Source organism: Pectinophora gossypiella, chromosome 21 (assembly GCF_024362695.1).
Source record: "Pectinophora gossypiella chromosome 21, ilPecGoss1.1, whole genome shotgun sequence".
In the NCBI taxonomy this organism is placed as follows: domain Eukaryota; kingdom Metazoa; phylum Arthropoda; class Insecta; order Lepidoptera; family Gelechiidae; genus Pectinophora; species Pectinophora gossypiella.
Window position 1 is genome coordinate 582,675 of NC_065424.1, and position 10,204 is coordinate 592,878.

Consider the following 10,204-nt stretch of genomic DNA (forward strand, 5'->3'; position numbering starts at 1 on the left):
AATGCCGATACGAGTATATTAGTATTAACAAGACAAATAATTCGTGTATCTTTGGAAATGTTAAATATAACTTTACAAACGTATAAAAGGTATTTCATTGTTTAGAATAAGTTTCAACTACTTCTACAAAGGTGAATGTATTTTATAATTTGTGTGAAAATTTGTAATTATCGATTTATCGATTATACATTTATTTGTGTCATCATCTCTAGCAAAGTTGTCAATCGCGGTTACTATGGCAACTGACAGTCTTGTTTGGGCGCCGTAAACAAATGAATTTCGATTGGCAGTTTTGAGAACCTGTCGGTATTAGCCTAATTACCTCGTGAAATACTTAGTTCCATGTAAAAAGTCCGAAAATATGGAAATTGTGAGACATTATTACTATTTTGTAAGTAAGTACTTGTAAATAATTACTTTTATGGAAGTTTGTGAAAAGAGTAAATTTTCTTGATTGGGGTCTCTTCAATTTATATCGATTTGTCGGTTGCTTAGTGTGTTGTTAGAGATCAATATAGTTTAAAATGATGGTCGGCACGCGCGGCTATCATATTCAAATGAGTTTACGATGTAGAAGGGCGCTGAATTTACATATTACGATAACCGACATGCCTGTCTTGAGTCCTTCATAAATAATGTCCTTTGAATTGTAGAGCGGAATTTTGCATTAGCGATTTGAACAACGAGGTTTTGTGTGCAATATGAGTCAGAATCAGCCTAATGTGAGGAAAGAGGAGAGGAAGAAGGATGCAGCACAAAAACCTGCCCAGAAAAAGAGCCCGGAAAAGAATATGTCTGAAATTGATGAGCATATACTGAAGAGGTAAATTATATTTATTATTAATAATTATAATTATTGGGGAGCATAACAACCAAGAGTGGCTCAAGCCTCTATTAAAAAAAATGGGTAATAGAACTGAACAAGAAAAAGTTTAAGGAAAAGCTTTGCCCACTAGTGGCATAATTTAGTACCTATATAAAGTTTATAATAGTATAGGGTTAGGAATGACTATGGCAAACAGACAATAGTTTCCAACTAGTCAAATCAGTTGCTTTTTACTAAACATCAAAACACGAAATTACTAAGGAAATTGTATGAAAAAGCACACTGTGATGTCATAGAAAAACATGATAAAAATTCGTACTTATTATTACGTTTTTCTTCATTAAAACTGTTAAATAAGTTAGAAAAAAAGAAAATCTGTCTTTATTTAGGAATCAGAAATTCATAATTCAAATATATCTTAAACCTAGAACACAAGCCAATTTTTCAATCTTATTACATAAATATTATTAAGTGACCGGAAAATATTGCTTGTATACCTTCTATGCTGTTCAGGTAGCAAATAAAAAACATGGAACACATTCAGCTGCTTGTCTTCGTTGTCAGCCGACGGAGGGATTGTCTGCTTTCTGTTTGATATCACAGGCGATAGGCTGATCCCTTGTCACCATAAGGTTCATCATATTCATCTTAGGACATTGTATCAACAGTGGCTGCAAGTTGTCTTTGATCGCTTGTGGCTCTGCCCACCCCTTTGAGATTGCGGGCGTGGGTTTATGTGTATGTATGCCTGAAATTAGGTATATATTTTGAGCAAATAATTAACACTACAATAACTACATCAACTGTATGATAACTGTATACTACTCAGATCTTATTTAGCAGATAATTTCTATCAGACACTTATCAGCCAGATATTTTTCTGGGTAGGCATCATTACAGAAATAGTGATAGTCATGCCAATGATGTCATGGTTTGACTGAAGCTTACTTACTCAGCTATTCTGTTCAATTCAAATAGCTGTACTAGATTGACTTTCGTATGTATTACTAGGAATTGAGCTTTTTAATACCTAGAGCTAGGGTTACCTCTTTGAACGATTTTAGGGTTGTAGTAGCTTTTATATTTGATTAGTCATCCTTGGTGCTGATTTCAGCTGACATTTTGTAGTTTTATTTTTATGTCAGTGAGTCACTCAGTCAGTACATGGGTCTCTAGCTATATAATATATCTATCACTTTCTTATGCGCCGAAAGGGAAGGGGACGGATGAGTGACGCGCGAATTATGCGCGAGGGCTTCGTTACAACTTCGTAGCATTCTAAAGTTTTGTACTTTTGTCCGTCAGTGAATGCCATCCAAGGCATCTCTATAAGACACGTCAATGATACTTGCAAAATAGTGGCTGCAAATTATCATCCGATATGTGGTTCTGCTCTACCTACCCCATTAGGGATTACGGAGTTTATTTATGTATGATTTTTGTTTTATAAAACGTGCTTAGGGAAATTCACAAAGAGAAAAAAAATGCTGACTCGGACGAGACTTGAACTTGGCTTTTGTCAATTATTACACGACCGGGTCCTCCTTCTGTCCATGTGAATTTTTTTCGATCTATAAGTTGAAATCTACATGTAACTGTAGACTTCTCGGTCTAAGTAATATTAGTACTCAATATTCTAGATATATGGCGCTGGCATCGGCTTAATACATACGGTCACGAGCACGAGCATTAATATGTATACACTTTGGTACCATGTCACATTAACTTTTCTGATAAATTGAACTGTAAGTCTCACTAAATGTCAAATATGTTAGTGTGACAGAGTCCTAAAGTGGGTAAATTATATTGCTCATGACTGTTATAGATCGAAAGAATTTCGCATGGACAGGAGGACTCGGTGTAATGGTTAACCGGGTGAGAGCCTTCAGCGCTCCCAATTTGTCGGGTCACGTAGTTAATGCCATCTGCGGCAAATCTACAATAAGTCATGTCAAAAAAAATAAAATAGAGGTGTAATGGTTAACACGCTCGTCCCGGCTGCGGGTTCAAGTCCCTTATTCCCCCCCCCCCTCCTTATCCCCCTTTATTTATGTATGTGGTTCCCAAGGTTCGACATAAAGAAGCGTCTAGGTAAAGGCGCGTATGGCATCGTGTGGAAGGCTGTTGACAAGAAGACTAAGGACGTGGTCGCTATCAAGAAGATCTTCGATGCGTTCAGGAACCAGACGGACGCGCAACGCACCTTCCGGGAGATCATCTTCCTACAGTCGTTCAGGAATCATCCCAACATCGTTAAGCTGCATAGTATTCACAGGTTAGTATTCGTTTTTTTTCTTATCGTGTGGGTTGTGAGGTGGAATACCAACCTCATCAACTCTGGTGACAGGGTTATCGTTGAGCAGCCAAAGACCCCTGACATGGCTCATGTAACGATTACGCACTTACATCAGTAAGTAGTAACCGGGACCAACTGCTTAACGTGCCTTCCGAAGCACGGATCGTCTTAGTTTCGGACAATCAGGTGATCAGCGGTAGAGTTAGAAAAGGAAGGCCTAGGCGGACATACCTACCGAGATCAAATTCAGGATATTTTCAAAGGAAAGTCAGCTAAGAGTCAGAGTGGGTATTCAAAACCGGCGAGCATGTATGAAGATTTTGATAATAGTGGAAGAATTGACAGTGGTGCGTCAGGATTGTAGTAAGTGGAACTCAGCCTACCCGATAGAAGCGATTAGGCAACGAAGACTTCTTCCTACAGTCGTTCACTCAACACTGGTTGGTATTAAGACTTAAGTACTGTATAGACTGGGAGCGAAGAAAAAGGTGCTTATCGTCCCCGGGCATGTCGTAAAAACCACAAAGGAATTGTGTACTTTTTAATACAATACAATACTCTTCCTTTCCTTTTCGGCGGATAAGAAAATGACAGATATAACTTAAAATAAAATTAGATGGTATTTACAGGAATTAGCACCAATATCTTTGTTCCAGGGCTCTAAATAACCGGGATATCTACCTTGGCTTCGAGTACATGGAGACGGACCTGCACAACGTGATCAAGCGCGGCAACATCCTCAAGGACATCCACAAGCGGTACATCATGTACCAGATGCTGAAGGCCACCAAGTACATACACTCCGGGAACGTCATACACAGGGACCAGAAGCCCAGCAACGTGCTTATTGACAGCGCTTGCAGGTCGGTGTAATTTAGTAGCCAGTAGCATGGATATATGATGTTAGTGACATCGTAACGAATACTGAGAGGGATGATTCAGCTCATGATCCTGAGCTAATATCAAGTGGAATTTTCCGTCGTGGCCGGATAAATGGAGAGCGCTGAGGGCTCTCACCCGGTACAAAATTTAAGCCAATAGGCCTGAGGGTAGTTGAGCGCGAATCTCTGCTCAGGGCGTTGCCTGAGAGAATAATATTTGAAAGAATTAATCGACTCTAGTGGGACGATAGCGATAAGCGCTGAATGAGTTACACTTATCTTCTAGTGTGTGGCACAACCCACTGGTGTCAGGGTTATTGAGTCGCCATTAGCCCCTGACATGGCTGATGTAACGACTACTTACAAGAGTAAGTAGTAACTGGGACAAACGGCCTTCCGAAGCACGGATCATCGTACTTTTAGGACAATCAACCAATCATAAAAAATACAAAGCGATTTTTGTGATATGTCCCCACCGGGATTTGAACTGGTACGGACCGTAAGGATTAAGATTTCTTCCTTTTTCTGCTTTCACTTGATCGTCAAATCCTCGCCACGGAATCCTTAATAGTTTTCTCACGGTTTCTGTCCAGGGTGAAGCTAGCAGACTTCGGTCTGGCGCGGTCGGTGTCGAGCATGTACTCGGGCGGCGAGGAGGGCGCGGACCCCTGTCTCACGGACTACGTAGCCACACGCTGGTACCGCGCGCCGGAGATACTCATCGCTAGCAAGAAGTTAGTATAACCCGTGCGAATTTATTACATACATCGTGTCAAGGCGGTTGCATACCAGCGAAGTTACTTGGCGAATGAGGATAAAAACTAGAATCGTGAATGTAGGCGGCAGCACTGTTGAATGTTCCTAAATTTTGACAGTACTCTACATTCTGCAGCTAAAATTCGTGATAAACTACTATAAAATGTAGAGCAACGTGGAGTGTATTCCGTCTGAAGGATTACTTACGAAAAAGAAAAGCAGCCAGTTGGAAAAAGGCAGTTTGATTGAAAATACGTTTCTCTAAGTTTTCTTCTTTCCGATCTTTTGGGAATAAATATATAACTTATACCTATGATTTGGCAGTTAAACGCTGCGCAAAGGTTTATAGTGTAAAAATATAACCAAAACAGTATGTTTGTTTACTTAAATACTATGGGGAACTGTCAAAATTTAAGAACACTCAACAATAGCGACACCTGATGAGAGAAATAGGCAGTTTTTATCGACATTTCTCTCTGTCTCTGCTGTGGACAGTTAAAAAGGCCATATTAAACTACTTGTAGAAGAGTTGAGTAGTAGTCGAAAAGGGAGTTTTATATCCCTGATTTTAACGCGGTAAGAACCCGTTGTGTTTTAATTAATTATATTGAAGCATTTTGACATTTATTGGCATTGTGCATTGCGTACTTACTTTTATATTACGCTCAAATGTCATATTAAAATATTGCTTTTTAGATGAATTGCTTCGATGTTGCAGAATTCGTGATCTGTGCCCAAAAGTGAACTGCAATTGAGTTTGATTTTTCGTGATCGGTCGTTTGGAGCCTTTGACAACTAAAATTAACAATTCCATATCTTCCCCAGCTACACAAAGGGCATAGACATGTGGTCGCTGGGCTGCATCCTGGGCGAGATGCTGACTGGCAAGCCTCTGTTCCCGGGCACCTCCACCGTCAACCAGGTGGAGCGTATCATGGCCGCGCTGCCCAAACCCTCCTCTGAAGGTATATTAGGGTTCCCAGACTTTCTGTAAAGCCAAGTTAAGTTTTGTTACCTTGTTGCCATTTTGTAAAACTATACATATAGGTTCGTAATGAAGAGTAGCCCTGTTAGATAGTCCTCCGTTGAGGTCCAAGAGTACAGCACAGGAATTTCTGAGATTTCACGAGATATGTTATACGGCCTTCTTTTTACGGAAGCTTGTCGTTTTCTCAGACATAACAGCAGTGTGCTCCGGCTATGGCTCGTCGCTCATCCGCGAGCAAGTGTCGGGCGGGGCTGCGGGCGGAGCGCCGCTAACGTCCCTGCTGTCGTGCGCCCCGCGGGACGCCGCCGACCTGGTGCAGCGCCTGCTGCTGTTCAACCCCGCCAAGCGGCTCAGCGCTGAAAGAGCGCTTGACCACGAATATGTTGCCAAGTAAGTGATAATATAATAATTGATTTCCCTTTGACGGTCGGGTAAAAAGCAACAAAGGTCACCGTGGTCCTGTAGTACACCGGCTTGCTTCTCAATTGGGGAGCGCTGTTTGGAACCTTGGTACTGGACTTGCACCAATGAGTTATCAATTTCTTTTAAATGCAGTTTTCAGTAACAAAGTTGGCTCGACCATTATAAACCGCGATACGGCTCACTACATATCACTAACAAGGCTAACGTCTAAAACCATGAGATTTAGATATGTTCTTTAAGCAGCATTATGGATTATTTTACCGATGATTGATTTTCAACTAAAGCTGAGTCTCCATTTGAGCGAAGGGAGTGTCAGCGAAATCCCCGTTTGAGAAGCAGCCTGGTGACGCACAGGATCAAAAGATAAATAAGTAGCCAAAATATCTCGTTCATCTTTGACAAATGACTGTCGAATTTGTTTTTCGAATCCATCTTTGGATCATAAATGATTATCACGTGCTCAGCGGTTAAGGAAGTCATTGTGAGGAAACCCACATTCCCGAGAAAAGCATTTTCGGAGGTATGTGACGTAACCTGTATCGGGCTGGTTTTCCCTTCGCGGGTTCGAAGGTCAGACAGGCAGTCTGTTTCTGTAAAAAACTGGACCTGTCAAATCTTCAGGTTAGGTGAGCGGACCCTGTGGAAAACGTGATAATGCTAGGGAGATGATGATCTGGTTCATCTTTCCTAGGTTCCATTGCGAGCGAGACGAGCCGACGCTCCCATCAGATGTATTACTTCCCCTTCGCGATGACAAGCAGATGTCAGTGGACGACTACAGGAACAAGCTCTATAGCATCATGGCCAAGACCTCGCACGGACACCAGCCGCAGACAAGGAAGAACCATACCAGGTAAATACAACAATGCTTTCAGGGCGCTGCTGGGGTTGCCGCGACGCTGTGGCGCCTCCGGTGTGTTTTCGAGCTGTACGTCTCTGTTGTGTCGTGCGCGCGCCAGCTCCAGCGCCATCATGAGCGCATTGGTGGAACGCTACGACTTGCTGCTGCTGAACCGCTGGGTTCGATTGCACGCAGTCGCCAGCAATGTGATCGGTGACTCGGGCTTGTCCCATGGAACTTATTATTTAGTTGTCGTGTTTCGAATCTGTTACTAATACTAGGTTAAGCTTTCTGTTACCAACATAATAATGGACTAGTTTCCGAAATAAATATTTTTAAATTGAAATAAGGGTCTCTACGTCTGGGGCCCTGTGCTGAGATTTTTCTTGCAGCTACTTTTTCTCGGCTATATAGGTGGTCAGAATCTGCAGTTGATTCAGCATAACGGCAACGGCAACTCTCCGGTCCCCACCAGCGGCTGAGCTAGGTTTACCCATCCCCCTTCGGTCTTACTTTAGTCAAACTGATATCCTTTTGAATTCTTCACAGTACGAAGCCTCACCCAATGCAAGCTCCAACAAAGAGCAGCAAGAGCTACCACGAGCCAGAACCGACCCGAATTTATTCCAAGAGCAAGATCAGTGTCTCCGCAGACCAGAAGTCTCGGCAGAAACCCGCGCAGACCAAGTCCACCGAACGGCATATCAAGGAGTACCGCTCAGAACAAACTGGCCAGAAGCCTTTACGAGCCATGGAGTACGAACGCCACGACTGGCTTGAGACTAACTGCCGAGGGGATTACTTCCAACCAGTCACCAGACAATCGCCGTCTAGAAGCGGATTCATGAGTGGGGACAAGAAGACGGTTCAGCAACGAAGGAGTTCCACCTCCTTCTCGACAATAACTCTAGGAGGTGACGCCGATTACATAAGGTGTGTAAGGCCAAGTCAGAAGTACGGAGTGATCACAGCCAGTGCCTTCATGGACCTACGGACCAGCATGAGATGAGTTCAGGTAGGTAGCGCGTAGAATCTCACTTTGCTCTCGCTTTAGGCCAACGGTCTTTTGTATTAGTTTTGAGGTTAATTATTTGTTATTATGTTTGAGTTTTGTTGTTTTCTGGGTGCGATTGTCGTTTATTTTTGGCGGGAGATTTTAATAATGGCGGATTTTTGATGGGATGTAAAAGGTAATATTAAAGTCGATCGATTGATCCAGATTTTATATTTGATGGGAAATTGCTGGTAGGTTTTTTTATTTAGTTTACAATAATATTTCCGCAATTTTGTTCTCAATGTTGGCATGCGATAAAAATATGACGATCAAAGATTAATTTGATAAGAAAGACTCTTATTTTAATGATCTGTCTTATCTAGGCAAAGTATCTAGGCAAAAATAGGCTAATGGGGCACAATTATAAATAGATTTTATTTATTTACTACTTATATTGAAACTGCCATAAAACTATTGATGTTCTACATATCGGACAAATTGACAAAAATATGAAATAAAAACTGTGATCTATGAAAACATAGGAAATTTTAGAACAAACAGCGCATTTTCATGAAAATCGAATTAATGTTGCTAGTTAAAAAAATACTTTGCCGTTCGATTGCGGATTCTTCTTGGCTTCTAATGTCAAGGTTTAGAAATTGTTTTAACCTATATTTTTAATTATTTGATTTTTTTTATTATATTCTGTTAAATTCTAGTCCTAAATGTGATAGAATAATATTTACTTTTTCTTTTTTGTATTTTGTTGGAAATGTAAATTGAAATGAAATGTCAAGTCCGTCCAGACAGAATAAAAAAAAATTTGTTAGCGACGGCATTTTTTTATAATACTTACTACACTATAGATATTAAAATTGAACTCAGGTATTCGATTGTCATTTAAGTAAATTATTTGACGTTAAAAAAAGTCTATATACGTCCCTGTCGGGCACAGGCCTTCCGCTCATTCAACCTATTTCAATATTTCATGATATTTTTGTAGATATGTCTATGTACCACAATTCAGAGAAACAAAACCCTGTGGTAACAATGTAATACAACATAACGCGAGGTAAATGACGACACGAATGTTGCCATCCTTGCACTAATTTTAGTGCAAAGATGGCAACACTAAGCAACTGTTATTTTTCATGTGACAATTTCTATCTTGTTCACATTGCGTATTGGGTAGTTTCCTAGATCAAAGATAAATTATAAAATTCTGATTAATAAAAAAAGACAGATCTAAAGCTCTTTTCTATTTAACTGCCACTGCTGGGCAAAGCTTTTCCTTAATCTTTCTCTTATTCGGTTCTGCTACTCTTTTTTTAATCGAGGCTGGAGCATTTCTTTGTGGTTATGCTCCTTGTAAAAAGTAACTGATTTGACTAGTTGGAAACTACCGTATTCAAGGATTTAAATGATAATCGAGTACGATTTGTTTTTAGGGAATATTAATATAATTATACACGATTTTGCAAATTTTAATATAGATAGAGTACAAAAATTGATTTTACTAGCACCCGGGTGATACCAGTCATTCAAAACACTTATGATCATTCTTATGATAGACCTATTGATAAAGTATACAACCACTGCCATAATATTAATAATTTTTTATTTTACATTTAAAAAGCGGTTTTTCGGCGTATCTTTCTCGAATGCGATTTGTCTCTTTTTAATGAGGGTAAACTGGAACATTCTAAATACTTACGTTTAGAAATAAATAAATAATAATAGGTACCTATTTGAATTCTAGATTTTCTATAAAATATAAAGTGGCCTTTCACACTAATCAATTGCATATACATTACGTGTAAGTACTTAAACAACTTTTTACCAAAAATTCACCTAGTTTTGGGACCTTATAACAGGAATCGCTCACTATTTTTTCTAATGGTACCTAGACTTGACTAACACAAGTGTTCAAAAGGGATCAAATATCTAATACGTCTTGATGTCAAATTTGAAGCTGAATTAATCTTCCTGTGAAATATAAATGCTTCAAAATTGATAAAAATATTGCGTATTCATTTTATTATACCTTATAATAACACGGTTTGAACAGTATAAGGGAGTACTGTACCGCGCCTTAGGTGGCACAGACATGCGGGGGAGGGAAAGCACGAGTTCAAATACTGCGGGCTTAAAACGGCCACATTGAAGCAATTCATCTAAAAAGCAATATTGCTATTGGAC

General features: G+C 40.0%; 1 protein-coding gene across 1 annotated transcript; it reads left to right on the plus strand.

Annotated features, from left to right (window-relative positions):
* Window positions 1-450: 450 nt before the first annotated feature.
* Window positions 451-8,048, plus strand: LOC126376900 (mitogen-activated protein kinase 15-like). Its single transcript, XM_050024465.1, has 8 exons — window positions 451-823; window positions 2,895-3,101; window positions 3,779-3,985; window positions 4,597-4,737; window positions 5,585-5,724; window positions 5,936-6,137; window positions 6,862-7,023; window positions 7,561-8,048. Exons 1-8 carry the CDS (start codon window positions 702-704, stop codon window positions 8,018-8,020), a joined length of 1,641 nt encoding a protein of 546 aa, XP_049880422.1. The 5' UTR covers window positions 451-701; the 3' UTR covers window positions 8,021-8,048.
* Window positions 8,049-10,204: the final 2,156 nt, after the last annotated feature.

Excerpts from the sequence above, each read along its gene's own strand:
- LOC126376900 (XM_050024465.1), top strand. The coding sequence starts at position 702 with ATGAGTCAGAATCAGCCTAATGTGAGGAAAGAGGAGAGGAAGAAGGAT. Across the intron at positions 3,986-4,596 it reads CTTATTGACAGCGCTTGCAG|GGTGAAGCTAGCAGACTTCG; the intron begins GTCGGTGTAATT and ends GTTTCTGTCCAG. Across the intron at positions 5,725-5,935 it reads GCCCAAACCCTCCTCTGAAG|ACATAACAGCAGTGTGCTCC; the intron begins GTATATTAGGGT and ends TCGTTTTCTCAG.